This window comes from Sphaerodactylus townsendi, linkage group LG12 (assembly GCF_021028975.2).
Source record: "Sphaerodactylus townsendi isolate TG3544 linkage group LG12, MPM_Stown_v2.3, whole genome shotgun sequence".
Taxonomy (NCBI): Eukaryota; Metazoa; Chordata; class Lepidosauria; order Squamata; family Sphaerodactylidae; genus Sphaerodactylus; species Sphaerodactylus townsendi.
Window position 1 is genome coordinate 1,182,579 of NC_059436.1, and position 18,306 is coordinate 1,200,884.

At 43.9% G+C, this 18,306-nt stretch overlaps 1 protein-coding gene across 2 annotated transcripts in view; it reads right to left on the reverse strand.

Moving 5' to 3' along the window:
- Positions 1-18,306, reverse strand: part of BIN3 (bridging integrator 3) — a 104,648-nt gene that overhangs the window by 56,905 nt on the left and 29,437 nt on the right. Inside the window, exons 1-2 of one of the 2 annotated variants that reach the window (XM_048513415.1) lie at positions 16,526-16,622; positions 12,513-12,561 (exon numbers count right to left, since the gene is read on the reverse strand). In XM_048513415.1, coding sequence (XP_048369372.1) covers positions 12,513-12,561; positions 16,526-16,596 — 120 coding nt within the window. In that variant the 5' untranslated portion in view covers positions 16,597-16,622. Of the gene's footprint in view, positions 1-12,512; positions 12,562-16,525; positions 16,623-18,306 lie in introns of those variants that run through there. The other variant, XM_048513416.1, reaches the window with a different exon arrangement.

The window sequence follows — 18,306 nt, forward strand, 5'->3', positions numbered from 1 at the left end:
AGGCAGGGCAAACTCCTAACATTATACAACTATTGCCATAGAATGTGATGTTATTCATTCCTCCTTCACAGCCGAACATAATCTATCCTCTGCCCTCTACAGTATGAATCTGCCCTCTACAGTATGAATTCATTTGCAACATTAAGCCCATGGAGGATATATACCAACATATTGTTACAGACCAAACCAAACATACCATTACAGATCACAACACACACAAAAGTAATGCTTAATCAAAAACAGTTAACAAAACAGTTAATTTTTTGCACATGATTGTTTGACAACCTAGATCACAGAAGAATAAATTAAATATTTTTCCATAGAATCTGTAGGGAAGTAGACATGCTGATTAATAATCTTGACTACAGAATTTGGGATTACATCACCTTCAAAATTATCTCAGTAATCTTTTAAAAACCCTGTAAGGCAGTCCAGTATTATATATTTCCTTAATATACATTCTATACCAGGGGTCAGCAACCTTTACCACCCAAAGAGCCATTTGGACCCGTTTTCCATGGCCCCGAAGATCTACTGAGCCGGAGAGGCGGCTCCGCACAGAGCCGCCGCCGGTTCGGCTGCTCCACTCACCTTTCTTTCCAGTGCTGCTCTGGAGGGCTGGAGAGACACACCCACGCTACCCTCTGATCTCCAGGCCACGCGGAGCCACAGTATAAGGCTGAAAGAGCATCGCGATGCTGCCCAGGACGCGGAGTTGCAGACCCCTGGTTCCTAGAACCCCAGAGGCTTCGAGTAAGCCCCAACCAAATAAAGCCATCTAGTGAACATACCACAAAAGTAACATTTGGGCCAAATGCTCCCTCATATACACATCTGTTTCTCAGCTACTTTGACTACAATTCTAAGAACAGTTTCCTGGAAAGAAGCTCTTACTAAAGTTGGACTTACTCCCAAGTAGACTTTCTTAGGAATTGTTTCCTACATCACCCAAGCCCTACCACCATGCAGCATTAGATATATGCATATGCTTAATAGTGATGAATTAGCCAAGCTGTCTCCAGCATAGCTATGCAGTTTTCATACTTTCCTTTAGGCAAAAAGGTTGTGAAATACCACACTGAGCTATCATGTTTTTTCCCTTTGCACAGACTATACACATCCATTGTCTTCTGCCTGCAGACCAGACATTCTCCACAGACTCATCTTAACAAGTGCAAATTAACTCCTACTAGGTTCCAGCCCTCTCCTTTGCAAATGTTTCAGGTCTCAGCTGTCTACCTAATTTAAAAATGGAACTAAAACACACAGAACCAACTGTCCCATTGCAAACACTTGTTTCACCCAGACTAAAATTTCTCTCTGTGATCATTTGCTTTGCTTAAATGCAGAATTCTCTCAGGGAGAAGAATGTCATTTTTACTTGACTGTTGGTATCACGCAGAAAAGTTGGTTTGCTCTTCTGAATGAAACTATTTCCGCACAACACATATTAGCTTTCTGTAGCCTTCAGTGACTAACCCTGGACCATGAACGTACGTGAACACACGAAGCTGCCTCACACCAAGGCATAGAATTAATCCACCAAGGTCAAAATTGTCTTGTCTGACTGGCAGTGGTTTTTTAGGACCTTAGAAAAAGAACTTTCACATCGCCTATTTTTGGATCCTTTTAACTGAAGATACTGGGGAATTGAACATGGGGCCTTCTGCATGTAAAGCAGATGTTCCACCACTGAGCAATGGCCCTCCTTTGTATGTTAGATAGCAGGCTTTCTCTAGTTTTTATAGCCATGTGTGTTCCCCACAAATAAACATTTTCTTTAAGAATATTTGATTTACAGTCTAGGGAGAGGAATAGAAAAAGGATTTAGAAGTTATGTATAGTTTACATACATACAAGCTTATTTAGTTCTATGCCACTGAGGCCCTTTCCGCATGGGGGCAAAAACAGCGGCCCAGGGACGGAAAAACACCGGTCCCTGGGGAGCTGTTCGCAGAGGCAGTGCTGCTGCAACGCAGCAGTGCTGTCCTGTGCAGCCCCGAGCGGCGTGAAGGCGCCGCTTTCCACCAGCAGTGGTGTAGGAGGTTAAGAACTCGTGTATCTAATCTGGAGGAACCGGGTTTGATTCTCCGCTCTGCCGCCTGAGCTGTGGAGGCTTATCTGGGGAATTCAGATTAGCCTGTACACTCCCCCACACACCAGCTGAGTGACCTTGGGCTAGTCACAGCTTCTCGGAGCTCTCTCAGCCCCACCCACCTCACAGGGTGTTTGTTGTGAGGAGGGAAGGGCAAGGAGATTGTCAGCCCCTTTGAGTCTCCTACAGGAGAGAAAGGGGGGGATATAAATCCAAACTCTTCTTCTTCTTCTTCTTCCTCCCTTCCCGAGGCAGGTTTTTGGAAAGCGCCGCCTTTCCATCGGCGCAGTGCGAACCGTACCGCGCCGAAGACACCACTTTCCCATCCCCCCACTCAGTCTGGAGGGCTGCTGAGACCCGCCCACGCTGCCCTCTGACCCCTGGAGGTTGGAGGGCAGCATGGGCAGGTCCCTGCAGCCCTCCAGACTGACGATGGAGGACGAGGTGAGTGGGGGGGGGACGCAGAAGAGGTGGCTCTATACGAAGCCGCCTCTTCTGCGCCAGCTTCTGCGGAGCCGCTCGCACGCTCCCGTGCAAACGGCCCCCTCCCCTCCACCGGCATAATTTCTGCCGGTGGAGAGGTGCCCTTTCCACGGCCTGAGATTCTACTGTTCAAAAGGAATGGGTGGTGGAGCTGAAAAACCTCACGGATTGACCAGCTTCAAGCACCTGCGGGTTTATATGGTATCTTTATTTCCCAGAGTTTATGATGTGGTACGATTATGGCAGCAACCTCGAGCAAGGCAACACCATGAGAGTGGGAGCACAGGAAGAAGAGTTAGTTTTTATAGCCTGCTTTTTTCTCTACCTTTAAGGAGTCTCAAAGTGACTTACGACCACCTTCCCTTCCCCTCCCCACAACAGGCACCTTGTAAGGTAGGTGGGACTGAGAGAGTTCCAAAGAACTGTGGTTATCCCAAGGTCATCCAGCAGGCTTGAAGCTGGGAAACAAATTCAGTTCTCCACATTGATGTCTGCTGCTTGTGTGGAGGAATAGGGAATCAAAACTGGTTCTCCAGATTAGAATCCATTGCTCTTAACCACTACACCACACGGGCTCCTACTGTGCACCACGCTGATTCCCAAGAAGCTGCATCAGGAATGAGCCTGCGTCCTCACCTGGATCAATCCCTTGATCCTTAATGCCACGGTCACCATCTTTGTTTTGGCACAAAACAAATGAACTATACAAAAACCATCTTTTCTAAGACTGCTTTTCTGTACTGGGGGACCATTACTTCAATTCCTTCTTAAAAAACAAACAAATAAAAAGGAGCCCCCCCCCCCCCAACCGGCAGCAAGAGGAGATGCTTTTCTTCAGGTTGAAGCTGTCCAGGGGCTGGGTGGATGAGTAGCCAGAAAGTGTTGCCCACTCAGACAGCCCAATCCTAGAGCATGACATCACCCAAGAGCGAATCGTGTGTTGTGGCCAGCTAGGCAGCTTGAAATAGAAGTTTAATCCCATCCTATCCTCCTCTTAGGCATGTCCGTACAGACGTTTCCTGCACTCCCACTTGTGCTTCAACACATAATCAGGAACACAGGAAGCCATCCTAGGCAAACGAAGGTAAGACATGGTACCGGACTTGCCTCACCGATTATGAATGATGACTTTCAATTCACATGGAAATAGGCAGCGATAACTACAATTTTAGCGTTGATATTATCTCCACAACTGTTATCCAGCATGGGTTTATGAACAGGCCAACGAGGTCACTGAACAGCGGGTGGCAGACCTAGAGCACCAATCGGACCTAGTCAGACCTCCAACCTTTATTGCTAGTGATTCCAACAGGTATGTTACCTCTCCTGTAACATATCTAACGAAACTTGGAAGAACCTAAATATCAGAGGGCTTTTACTCCGGCACAATGTAAAGCCTTCCCTTCAGCTGTTCTCGAAGGCTGATACGAGAAGATTCCTTATCAGGAGAGACAATGTCCTTGTAAATCTGGACACAGAGAAATTATAGAAACATGTGCTTCCCCAGTATCAGTACTATAAAAAAAAGCACTAGCCTTATGTCATCACTGCTATGCAGTTTATCAGGGCACACAAGATAGTTTTGTACTTCTATGCTCACAGATATCAATTCTGATACAACATACAATATTGCTAGGTTCTGTGCAGAAGCACTTGAAAAATGCCGTAGGATGGTCCATGCCATAAAATTTATCTTGTGCTGGTTTATATTGGTCTATGTTCACAATAAAGATTCTGATGATACTGAGCATCTTACACTAAAGCTGCGTTTTTGTATTTGTAGACTGAGGGATCTGCCATACAGAGAGAGGATCCAATTAAGCACCATGTGGTTTTCCAACTTTGAATGCATTGAATGAGCACTCCTAAGACTTTCTAAACTAGAATGATATTTGTGGGTGTAGAGACAACCTTGTCAGCAGGAACCTTCAACAAGGCATTGGTATACATGGGACAGCCTTGCAATGGTTAATCTCATTTACCCAAAGTTGGGGACAGAAGGTAACGCAAGGAGAGAGAATATCATTATGGTAACCTCTGGTGTGCGGAGCCCCTCGGGGATAGTCCTTTCTCCAGTGTTATTTAATATCTATATGCACCCTCTTTCCCAGTTACTCCAGAGTTTCAGGATGCGTTGTCATTAGTATGCAGATGACACCCAGCTATATCTGTTGACTCACTGCTGGTTGGATACTGCTCCGGAGACATTGGCCAAATGTCTAGAGGCCGTGGTGAAACGGCTGAGACAAAGTCAACTGAAATTAAATCCATCAAAGATGGAGGTCCAGTGGCTGGTCAGGGAGTTGTAGGATTGGAATGCCAGCTGCCAACTCTTGATGGTATGAGTTGACATCACCACCACCAGTCAAGAGTTTGGAGGGTGACTATGGATGACTCTTTATCAATGGAGGCACACGTCACTAATGTAGCCAGATAAATGTTTTTCCCCCTGCACCAGGTCTGGCAACTGGTGTCCCCTTCCTGCCTTGCCCTGACCTAGTCACTGTGATCTATTCAACGGTCACCTCCAGATTAGACTACTGTGACTTGCTCTACAAAGGGCTACCCGAGGCTTCTCCGGAAACTCCAGCTGATCCATAACACAACTGTGCAGGTCCTTACAGGGGCTCGATGGCACAAACACATTCAGCCAGTGTTCTGTGAGCTACACTGGCTCCAGGTGGCATACTGGATCAGATTCAAGGTTTTGGAACTGACCTAAACGGTCTGGGACTATTGCACCTGTAAGACTGCCTCTCCTGATACACCCCACAAAGAGTATTATGCTCAGCAGGAACCAACTTACTAGCAGTATCTGGCCCAAAAGTTATCTGGCTGTCCTCAACAAGTGCCAGAGCCTTTTTAGTTCTGGCCCCAGAATGGTAGAAGTCTCTGTCTAGTGAGAACTGGACTCTAAAGGGCCAGGAATATAGTTGAGGGCAGCAATGGTTTTCATCTAACTGGCCTCTCCCCTTTCCCCCCTCCTTATAAGCATTATGAATTTAGTGTATTTCCCCTTCCCTGGGTTGAGTTTTAGCGTTTCCCTTTTTTCCCCCTCTGACATCCCCCTTATGTGATATGCTTAGTGCCATTAGAGGTCTTTAAAGTTTTACCATTAAGTAATACCGTAAATATGTCATTTTAATTATGTTGTGAACTGCCCTGAGTCCCATTTGGTCATGAAAGGGCAGATCAGAAATCAAAACAATAACAACAAATAATGAATAGCACACATTCTGTACACAGAATGGTCAAAGGACAATCCCTGTGCAAGAAAGCAGCGGGTGAACTGATCTGATCTCCAGCCCTTCAGGCCCACTGCTGCAACACTTCTATCTTCACCTGGCCAAATCCAGCTCCAGACAGAATAATCTTTCCCTCCCCTGGAAAGAGCAGCTGTCATTTGACCAGTATGAGGGCAGAGACTGAATCTAAGAGCCAGCCTGCTCTGCTGCTGCCTTGTCATGCATGAACCTTGTCAGAGTGGAATTTGAGTCTCTATTTCTGCCTTTACCTGCAGTGTCTGAGTGAAGAACTGCTGAGAATCTCCGTCGCTGTAAGGCAATTACAAGTTTAAATACATCCTGGAACTCAGTTCCTCTTCAGTAAGTTCCTTGCTGTTTCCTGCCAAGTCCTGGGGTTCCTTGGAAAGTTACTGTGGGTTTCTTGGCCAGAAGATCAGTAATGGCAGAAAAGCTTCTCTGTGGGACTTCTTGCCTGCCTATCTTTCCTTGCAAAGTGCAACAGCAGGAGATCACTGGGTGTGTTCTAGGGTGCATTCATGATTCATGCAGAGCAATTAGGAGGTCCTGTGGACTTGGGCTGCCCCCCTTTTGCCCCTGTCTCAGAATCCTCTGCAAGAGTTCCTTAGCAGATAGATCCCCTAAAAGAGAAAAGATTTCCCTGTAGATCTTATATTTCAAACCCACTGTTCCTGCCAAAACTAGATATGTAATATTTGGTGGGTCAGAGATGTGCCCCAATGCTGTTTTCCCTTGGGAAATCTAAGGGTCAGTTCAGCCATTGTGAAACTAATAATTAGTGTGTGCACATTTAGTGGTGCTCTTAAATTGTGATAAGGAAAGATACCCTCTTTTGAACATATAGTCATTGGTGCACCGTGGCATATACATCCACCATGTTAACATCATATGAATGGAGCATCCCTAAGTGGATGAGGTTTTACTTTATGCTTGGGATTGGACCTCCCTTTATGCACGTATTTATTTATTTAGAAAATAAATGACCTGCCTTTTGATGTACTGGGGGACCATAAGCATGAAACTACACCTGACACTCTGCCCTTCTTCAGAGGACTGGCAGCAAGTGGGCATACTGAAATATGACTAACGTTTCCTCCAGCCAAAGTTAATAATCTCTTAGAACAACTGCTACCAAACCATGTTTGTGTTAGAGGGATGTTCCCCCTGTGCTGATCCCAAAAAAAATCTGGTGAGCTGGGTTGCCCATGCTAGCAGTGCTCCTCCCTCTTGCTGATGTCAGGACCGGGTTTCACTTCCTGCACTTGAAAGCCAGACTGCTCCAGAGACAGTTAAATAGATAGTCTCTGTCAACTGTGTCTCTACATGTGTATGTTTGTGATCTAAACTTGTGAGTGGGAGAGCCTCTCTAATAAACCACTTCCACTCTCTGATCCAGCACTGGATTCAGCCCTAGAAATGCCTCACCTTCCCACTTCCTGGATAGAAACCAGAGGCCAACATCTGGAACATAGCAGAATCATAAAACTGATCCTCCCCTTTTCTGCTGTTCCTGAAAAGCCTCCAGAGATGGAATTCCTCAGTCCACTGTGAAAGAAGAAAACCAGAATATTTAAAGCTGCAAAGCAGCCAGATCTGTCTGACAAATTCCTGCCATTTGCTTTCTTTTAAGGAGAGGAGCTTTTAAAAATGACTGAATAACTGCCTTGGCAGATTACAATAAAGGTCTATCTACTTCTGGTGTTCCGTTTAAAATACTGACTAGCCAGATGACCCTGGAAACTCAACAGCAGGGTAAGGATTAAACACCCTGTTCAATGTATTGTCAAAGGTTTTCAAGGTCAGATTCAACTGGTTGTTGTGGATTTTCCGGGCTGTGTGGCTGTGGTCTGGCAGATCTTGTTCCTAACGTTTTGCCTGTATCTGTGGCTGGCATCTTCAGAGGTGTATCACAGAGGGAAGTCTGTTACACACTGTGTCCAGCCACAGATGCAGGCGAAACGTTAGGAACAAGATCTACCAGACCACAGCCACACAGCCTGGAAAACAGGCTGTACATGATGCTCAGATACATCATTCGGTACATGATGCTCAGATACACTCCCTTTGAACATGGAGCCTTGATTTACCAATCACTTCTAATAACTACAGATTAGGATAGACAGACAGACAGACAGACAGACAGACAGATAAACCCTTTAAAAAACTAAATTTGAAGCAGTTATCAGATCTTGTCAGTTCAATTAATTATGCATTCACTGGATGAACATACTGCAAATCCATTTTACTGGTAACCCTAAATCCAAGAATTCTCCAAATCATAAATGATTTTGTAAACTACAATTACGAGTCTGCCTTACAGACTTTTTTCTCAAAAGGAAAGGTGCTTCAACCTTAGCTTCATGTCAACTGCCCTTCTCTGTATGAAACAGTTCTTGAGATGAGGCAATCAGAACTAGGCAGCATTCCAAAGGCTCACTGGCTGAGGGATATTCATAACAGCATTAGAATTCTTGCTGCTTTATCTATACTTTTTCTAAAAATTCCCAACACTGAATTTGCCCTTTTCAACCTCCAAATCTCTTATCTGGACAATCCCAGCTAATTCAGAGATTCCCTCCCGCCTCCAGTTACAGGATCTAAACTAAACACTTCTAAAAGCTTTGCCTCTGCAAGCCTTTTTTAGCAGCAGAGTTCTCCAGGATTTATCTATTAAAGAATGACTATCAATTTTTGGTTCTGATAATACTAAAGAATAAGGGTGTTGAGTTCAGTTCTTTGAACTTTTAACAGCAAACCAGACAGCAAACCTGCAGAAATTTTAGTCTTTTTATAAAGTGTTCTCTTTATTAAACAAGACAGAAGAGAAACAAGCAAATAACATAAATCCAACAATTACCGTGAAGATGAATGCTGAAATTATCAATGTTCCTCGCACTGCTTAAATCATATTATAGCAGGGAATAGTTTAAAAGAAAATCAGGTTTCAGCTTTCATCTAACTGCTTTTAAGGATTATCAAAAAGCCATAGTTATGCATCCAGAAATCTTACCAAGTATTATTTTGCGAAATCTGATTTGCTTTTCACAGTAGTGCATATTTATAGAAAATTATCAATTGTATCTTTCTCTAAATCTGCTCTTTCATAATCATGTGATCGTTATATAGATAACTGATTGGTTCATAACTAAATATGAGATAATCAACATAAATGCAAATGAGCTAATCAGCATGTGCATATATTACATCTGATATAGCAAGATAAGAAGGCCAATCTCACCTCTTAAGCTCTATTAAAAAGCAATTAATATAAATTTTCTGTAACTGTTTCAATTATCTGTCCAAGATGAAAGCAACTCGGAGCAAACAAAGTTCACTGACAGCTGAAAAGTGTTTGAACGCTTGAAAACTCAGCAAGGAAAGATTAGTGATACCGACAGCCACCACGACAAGCCCACCAGCACAGATATGGTTAAGGGTTTTTCTGGCCCAGTATCTCATCATTCTGTTGCCCATTTTCCTACATTACAAAGATCCTTTATTAAGCCTTTTACAGTTTGTTTGGGATTCTGCCATCCTGGATAGTTCGGAGTCATAAGTTTTACTCCTCACCCTTACACCAGTTCAATTTTACAAGAACTGAATAGCACACATCCTTGAGGGACTCCGTTGTGTTACTTTCCTCCCCTGCAAAACCTGACCTTATATTCCCACCCTCTCCTTCCTGCTTTTTAACCAGTTACTGATCTATGCGGTCTTCTTATCACATGATTGCTAGACAAGCTTTTGATGGTGGACTTTCTCAAAAGCTTTTTGGAAGGCCAGGTAATACATCCAGATATAATGTTACAGAGGCAAATTGAAGCAAACTCAAGGAGAGATTTAACATCAGGCTCGGCTGTTACCGTGTTTCCCCGAAAATAAGCCCTACCCCGAAAATAAGCCCTATCATGATTTTTCAAGGATGCTTAAAATATAAGCCCTCCTCCAAAAATAAGCCCTATCGATAGTTACAGATCAAGAATCACGGACAATGCCCTGCACTCCCTGCCAATGAAGATGCACCTTGTGTCACACGTGAAGGGGAAGCAACGGGTTGCCAAGAGCTGTCCTTAACTAATTGTGAAAGTACTGTATTTCCCCTAAAATAAGCCCCACCCCGAAAATAAGCCCTAATGTATCTTTTGGTGCAAAAATTAATATAAGACCCTGTCTTATTTTCGGGGAAACACAGTACATGTGAGATCCTGAAACAATATACTATACGCTTGCCTGCTCATAGGACCTTACACCCATGTGCACAAAAGAGCCCAGCTATATAACTGTAAAAATAACTCTACTGCTGTGAACAGGCAATGAGACTCCCTTTGTCACTCCACAACCATCTATCACTTAGCTCCTCCCTGCCTGGAAGTGTGTCTACCTGGTCATTACATAGCCATGTCTCTGAATCTTTTCTTAGCAAGCTGGGAAACTTGGTCAACAGTGAAGCAAATTAAGCATCTGCTTGATGGAAGGAAGGGCAGAATTTGAATTACAGCAGTAGAAGTTATAGTGGCTAGTTCTGCAACGCCTAAAGTCTAGTGTTTTAAAAAGTGTGGATATGTTTTTATCAGCACTACATCAAATTCAATTCATTCTTCTCCAATGCTATGGGCCAATTTAATATATTGTCATTTGGCAGTTGCATGCTTGAATTCTGCAGAAATATTTTATGGGTTTTGATTCATTTTTAGTAGACCTCCTTTGGTCATGTTTTGCTGTTTATGTACAGAACATCTGCCTCAGAGTGAACCAACTACGCACCAGTGATAATGCCCAAACAGCAGCAAAGTTTGACTGAATTTGCTTTTTATCTCCACCATGACCATTCCTTCTTCCTCGGGCTGTGTCTCTTAAATTATAAAACATTCTGAAACGGACCCATCTATTTTATTATTTGTAGAGAGGAAGTAACAGCAGCAATACATTCTATTAACCCCTTGTGGAGTGAAGAGCCTGAAGAGCTGGAATTTCGGATGGCCGCACAAAAGTCAACTGGCAGGAGTCCCATGGAAAGAAGTCATTTGTATGACCTTTGCCAATTTAATGGCCCTGCTCATTTGAAGTAGTAACAGACAAACTGTTGCCTTGGAACATCCAAGATGTGCCATATCGAATTGCAACGGTTCAGTGGCATCAAAAGAACCATAACTACCTCACTGTCTTAGGAAAACCGCTTGGGGACTTTCATTTATGTAACTCCTTCCTATATTCCAGGCCACTGGTGTTGGAGGTTAAGCTGGTGTTCCACAGAGGAAGGATATGGAACGCTAGTCTGTACAAAGGATTAGTTTGTCAGAACAGAAACAAATGCAGAGTCTCTGGCCCTTTCTGCACGGGCGGTAAAGAGCGCCCCGGGAGCTAAAAACAGCATCCCTGGGGAGGAGTTCGCATGGCCGCCGCCGCCGCATCGCGAAGACGCTGCTTCCAAACCTCACTCCCTGAACGAGGTTTTTCGGAAGCAGTGTCTTCGCACGGCAGTGGCTGGAAGGCACCATTTCCCCCCCTTTCCCGAACGCCTTACCATCCCCTCCGGCCTTCCAGCACATCGCACACACCAGGGGACATGCCCCCTGCTGCCCTGCGACTACAGAACGTGTCCCCTGGCATGTCCCCTGGCCTGTGCGATGTGCGGGAAGGCCGGAGGGGATGGTAAGGCATTCGGGGGACAGTGCAGCCTCTGTGCAGGCTGCGCCGTCTTCCCCACCCCTACCAGGACCGTCCGTGTGACGTACTGCAGGACAATCTCTGCTCATGACCTGAGTTCAATCCCAATGGAAGTCAGCTTCAGGTGACCGGCTCAAAGTTGACTCAGCTTCCATCCTTCCGAGGTTGGTAAAATGAGTACCCAGCTTGCTGAGGGTAAAGTGTAGATGACTGGAGAAGGCCATAGCAAACCACTGCATAAATACAATCTGCCTAATAAATATGATGTGACATCACCCCATGGGTCAGTAATGACTCGGTGCTTGCATAAGGGACTACCTTTACCTTTAAATGCAGGTTAATTCAGGGATTGCTAACATGACCTGCTACAATTTACACAGGGGACAAAGGTGTTGAGGAAAGCGGTTTCCCAGCTGCAAGCACTCTGGGACAGGACAATGCAAAAAAGCATTTTAAAATGCTTTTTCAAAAAGCAAATGCTCTACAACCCAAATTAATCTACACCCGAGCACAGAGCATTTCAGCTTCTTCCAATAAGCCTTCCTCTGGATACACTTATATTTAGCAATATGAACCACTCCCCCTCCTCCATCTGCTCAGAAACGATGAACAAACAAGCCTTTGCTGAAAGAAGGAAGGAAGGAAGCATGTTCATCCATCTCCTAGGAAAACCATGCCAGAGTGAAAAGAGCCCCTCCTCCTACCATACAAAAAAGGGGGAGGGGGTGAAAATTTAAAAGGGGGGCAGGAGGAGAAGGAAAACACACACACACACACCAGATTCCCAGATACCAAAATAACCCACTCAGTACTGAGACTCCCCCTCATTCATAGGAACTGAGTGGTGGTCAAAGACAGAAGTGAATTTCAGCTCACTCATGTTTTCCCCTCCCACACACACAAACAACATATTAAAAACTGGGATCCGTTAATGCACTAGCTTGAGTCATCAGCCATATGATCAAAGACTGGATCTAAAAAAAAAAGGGAATTGGTTTACTCACTGTCTTGGGTACAATCTGTTTTTTAGGCTGCCCGATCTTGAACGGAATCCTGGAAAGGAGAAAGGGGGGAGAAGCAGCACAGATAAGGATTTATGTAAACAAGTAAGCATCACTGCTCTCAGATACAATATCATTTCACACAGCGTATTCCGAGTCTTGCTCTTGAAGGGAGAACAGGGTGGCAAAGGATTGCCATTTGTACCATAGTCTGAGAGCCATGTTTGAGATAAAACTGTAAGGCAGTCATTTATCTGCTCTGTAGAATTATTTGTTTACACCACTAAGCAAGATTCCAGCAACAAGCTCTTCCCTTGACCTGAGCAGATAAAGATGGCTTAAAACAACAGTAAGGAAACAAAGCGTACTGCAAATATTTTGATAAGGAGTGATGGGAAAAAGAAATTAGAAAGCCGTTATGTTCAAAGCTGTGAATGGCTTCAAACGATTTTTGAATGTGGTACTGCAGGGCTGGTTCAGCTGAAATCTGTTCTCTTTTCTAACAGGAACCCCTCAGAACTGTGTGCCCTGAAATGAATATCTTCACAGGAGCAACCTGTAAAGTAACGGCATCTTGCTGGAGTGGTGGCTGTGCATGCTTCTAGACCTCAACTGTCTCTAGCAAACAAAGAGTTTTGGCAGGTGAGCCTGCACATCCTGCCAGCATGCTTGGAGATCTGCAAACCAGACATCACCTGTGACAACTGCCAATGGAAAGTCTCCTGATGCAGATTTGTAGAGGTGCCTTAACTGAAGCAGAAAAACATCCTGGCTTGGATTGAATCCTTACACTTTCATAGGGACAGGTCAGGCAGTCATACCGTTGGCAGGGAAGAGGGAAAGAGTGAGGGGTTTACAATGGCTGAAACAAGCAGCTAAGGAGAGTGACTTGTAGTGATTAAAAAAGTCCAGAAACTAGCTTCTATTGAAGAGCTCTATGCATCCTCTGATAATTGCAGCCAGGACAATTGCAGGAAAATTGGCAAATTTGGTTCAGGGCAAGGTTTCTGTGTCTTTGACAGCTACACAGCTGGGATGGTCACAATAGGCACCACCCTTGCTTACCTATTTATACCACTGTTCTGTAAAAGTGCTTGAATTTATTTATATTTATCTTATTTATATTTTAGAGAGATATCCACCCCCACCCCCACTACAGCAAGAGTCAAGGCAGGTAACAAGTCGAATAACCATTAAAAACAAAAACAGATAAAATCCATAAAATGGTACAAATAAAACTGTTGGATCAGTTTGCATTGCAGCACAACAGGGTAAGCTGTGCCTCCTTGAAATCCTTTGCACCCAAGCATTAAATGTAAGAAATCAACCATATAAGAACACAAGAAAGAGCCTGCTGGATCAGACCAGAGTCCATCTAGTCCAGCACTCTGCTACTCGTAGTGGCCCACCAGGTGCCTTTGGGAGCTCACATGCAGGATGTGAAAGCAATGGCCTTCTGCTGCTGTTGCTGCTCCCGAGCACCTGGTCTGCTAAGGCATTTGCAATCTCAGATCAAGGAGGATCAAGATTGGTAGCCATACATCGACTTCTCCTCCACAAATCTGCCCAAGCCCCTTTTAAAGCTATCCAGGTTAGTGGCCATCACCACCTCCTGTGGCAGCATATTCCAAACACCAATCAAGAGTTGCCTGAATAAATGTTTCCTTTTATAAGTCCAACCCCCCCCCCCCCCCCGGCCTGCCTGCATTTTCAATGTATGCCGCCTGGTTTTAGTATTGTGAGAAAGAGAGAAAAATTTCTCTCTCTGTCGACATTTGCTACCCCTTGCATAATTGTATAGACCTCAATCATATCCCCCTCAGATGTCTCCTCTCCAAACTAAAGAGTCCCAAACGCTGCAGCCTCTCCTCATAAGGAAGGTGCTCCAATCCCTCAATGATCCTCGTTGCCCTTCTCTGCACTTTTTCTATCTTTTCGATATACTTTTTGAGATGTGGCGATCAGAACTGAACACAGTACTCCAAGTGCGGTCGCACCACTGCTTTATATAAGGGCATGACAATCTTTGCAGTTTTATTATCAATTCCTTTCCTAATTATCCCCAGCACAGAGTTTGCCTTTTTCACAGCTGAAAATATCTATGAGTTGAGTTGGGAGTGGGTCATTAAATAGAAAGAAACCTCTACTGCTTACTTTGGATGTACTTGGAGGCTACATTTAAACATGTGCTTCCACTCACACCAGCATTTATATACACTTTGGCATGCATCCTCCCCCATTAACTCCACCTGTAACCTCCCAGCCGCATAAACCAAGTCCCACTCACGAAACTTCTAAAATTCATACCTAGCTGTAGAAGCTCGGAGATGCGGCCCAGACAGCCTGCTCAAAAAACGGGGTGGAGGCACAGAGGAATTCAAGAGTTAGAGCAGAAGCGAAGCAACCTGGCCTGGACACAAGTTCTTCTGTTCGTTACAAAAAAGGGCAGTGTTTTGGAAAACAAAACTAGCAGGGGGTCCCAGTCAGTTCCAGTTTATTCATATTTACATCCAGCAGCCTTGCTCAAGAGGCTAGGCTGACAGATTGGTGACCTGTAAGTCTCAGGGCTGAGCAGGAAGTTGAATTTGGGGCTTTTAACATCCCATGGAAACATACCTGCCAGCAACTTTGTCATCCACTGACACCTTTCCACAAATACCGCACAGCGGAAGACAACACAGACAGCTATATAATCTGAGCGGGGGCAAGGGGGATGAGAAGCCATTGAACGTCTCACATCCCTCTTTCTTTTGCCCTTTTAACCAAATTCCGCCATTGTTTTCCAGCAAAGGGTATAATTTTGCCACCCGTAATAAACCTAGCCTGCAACCCAATACCCCTCCTGAGCTGACCAGGGAGCTCAAACCAGCTTTAGTATAAATTTAAATTCTGAAGTGTTTCCTGTTTATTGTTCTACTGCTAAGCTAATGTAATTTTAGTCTATTAACCCTTTATAGCTTTGCAGGCACTCCCAACTGTGATGAATCACACATCTTCCATAAACAAGCAATTGTCTAGTGTATAATTACACTGTCGATAGCAACTTGGATGCTTTGGAGGAAAAAACTAAGAAACTAAGGATCCCCCTCCTCCCAATCTTTTCCCCCCTACGTTGGCAAAAATCTGAAATTGGGGTGGTACCATTTAGTATGTGTTATTGTAGCAGGTTCCTGGCCAAAGAATTAAAAGCAGATAGTCATTGTTTTGCAACTCCACACCCGTGGAATTAGTTTGTGTAAGCTAGTATTTTAATACACAACCTATTTTTATTTGTTTTACTTCATTTTTACTTTGCCATCTTCCCCAATAAGGATCCAAAGCAGTTTACATTATTTCCCTCTCTTCCATTTTAGTCTCCCATCAACTCTGTGAAGTAAGTTAGGCTGAGAGTAAGGACATAAGAACATAAGAAAGAGCCTGCTGGATCAGACCAGAGTCCATCTAGTCCAGCACTCTGCTACTCGCAGTGGCCCACCAGGTGCCTTTGGGAGCTCACATGCAGGATGTGAAAGCAATGGCCTTCTGCTGCTGCTGCTCCCGAGGACCTGGTCTGCTAAGGCATTTGCAATCTCAGATCAAGGAGGATCAAGATTGGTAGCCAAAGATCGACTTCTCTATAAATCGATCCAAGCCCCTTTTAAAGCTATCCAGGTTAGCGGCCGTCACCACCTCCTGTGGCAGCATATTCCAAGCATATAACTGGCCCAAGGTAATTCAGCAGGTTTCCAGGGTAGAGTGGGAACTTGAAACTGGGTTTCCCAGTTTCTAATCTAATACTCTAACGATAGCACTGTCATGGCTCTCTAGGTTGGACACATTAATAAGAATCTTAGCTTCTTCTTTTTTAAAAAAATGAAGGTCCTGGCTCTCTTAACTACACAGTAGAAACGAGACTCCTGTGGCCTCCATGACACTGAAAAACCACTTCTGTAGATGCTCTGAGCAGAACAGGTTACAGGCAAAGATCTGTCAGAAATGAATAGAACTAGTAAAGAACAAAGACCAATGAAACTAACAGGGGAGGCATGAGGTCAGAGTGAAGAATTGTGTGGGGAGAGTCCATTAGCTTCAGCGGGAAGGAGATCATCTGTGATCTTAGAGGATTTCCTGTAGAATGACTAGGATGAAAGCAAAGATAGAAAGGATTAGAAGCAAAGCTATGAAAGAAAGGCAAGTTCATTCAGAAGCTTTAAAATTAGGAGAGGAAGAGTTAAGAAAAAAAAACCAGAGAAACAACTGAAGTCAAAGACACTGAAGTCAGCTCTGCCATAATACAGAGTACCTACCCAGATCTACAAGAAAAGCCTCCCATAACCCCCTCATTTCTGACTGCCAGTGCAACTGTGGTATAATTTGGCACGCAAATGCATATATTGTGTTAAATACACATACAAGTACCGGTACTTTTATTTAAAGCCAAGTATAACTGCTGTGATACACAGGAGATTATACATTTATTACACTACGAACAGCGCCAGCAGTAACTTTTTCCCCTGCAGTGCTTATGATTGTGCTTTCCCGAGGAATATTAGTTCCGCCTGATATAAGATGGAACAATAATGATGCTGATCAACTGAAGTACAGAATGCAGTTACTGGTACAAGAGCTTAGCTCTAAAGGTGACACTGTACCAAGGATGCTTGGTTGTGTGCAGAGCATCTGATTTTTGCCACTACCTTTTTAGCACTAAACCCTTGTGAGACAACATCCACAATAGATAGTTCTAATTATTATCACTATGTTATTATTTCTAAATATCTGTTCCTTACATGGACACTGCAGGGGTGTGCGTGTGTGTGTGTGTGTGTGGGGGGGGGGGGAATAGCACTGATATACTTAATACAGGCGGCATGACAGATATGAGACCAGAATGCAACACAGTCCATGAGTCAATTGAAAATGATCAACGTGACATTTACACAGAAACAGCTCCCCAGTTCAGATGGGCTGATGTGGATGAAAACAAATGGGAAGTATCTACACTAGCAGGGGTCTGCAACCTGCGGCTCTCCAGATGTTCATGGACTACAATTCCCATCAGCCCCTGCCAGCATGGCCAATTGGGAACACCTGGAGAGCCACAAGTTGCAGATCCCTGTACACTAGGCATCGGAGTGGTACAGCTGTACAGTAGACTCACTGATTCAGTTATGTTACACTAATCCTTAATCTTCCAGGATGCTGCTGCTTATCCCCCTCCCCTTCTGAAAATACTCTAGTAATCAAAATAAAGGATAGGTATATACAAAAGAAAATACAGATCAGTATCACCGAATTGTATTTTTATGTCTGTTTCCTGGGAACTGGTGGCTAAAAAAAAACACCTGAATGTATACCAATTTGCTACACTAATATATTTCTTGCACTCATATCTATCAGCTTTGACATTACATTCTAGTGCTACCTTACATAAATATTCAAAGTATATATAGGAAAAAGTAGTATCAGAGCTAATTTAGAGACAAGGATGGTTCTGTACAGAAGAAAAAGGAGGATTTCACTCCACTTGTAAATTATCTCAATACACTATTGAACATGCAAACTGCACAATACCCGGCAATTTCGCGGATACCTCCTCCCTTACAATATCACTTTCTTATAAAAATCACATAGCCATACCCAGAGAAGCATTAGAAAGTTTTAGCCAAGTCAGGACAATGGAACTCTACTACTTCTATGCTGTTGAGGGGCAGGAAGGGTGATCTTAATTAATGCAAAAGCAAACAGAATTGGGACTTTTAACTATACAGAAGACAAAGGTCCATTCAGAAGTAGCTGCCCACAAGCAAAATTACTG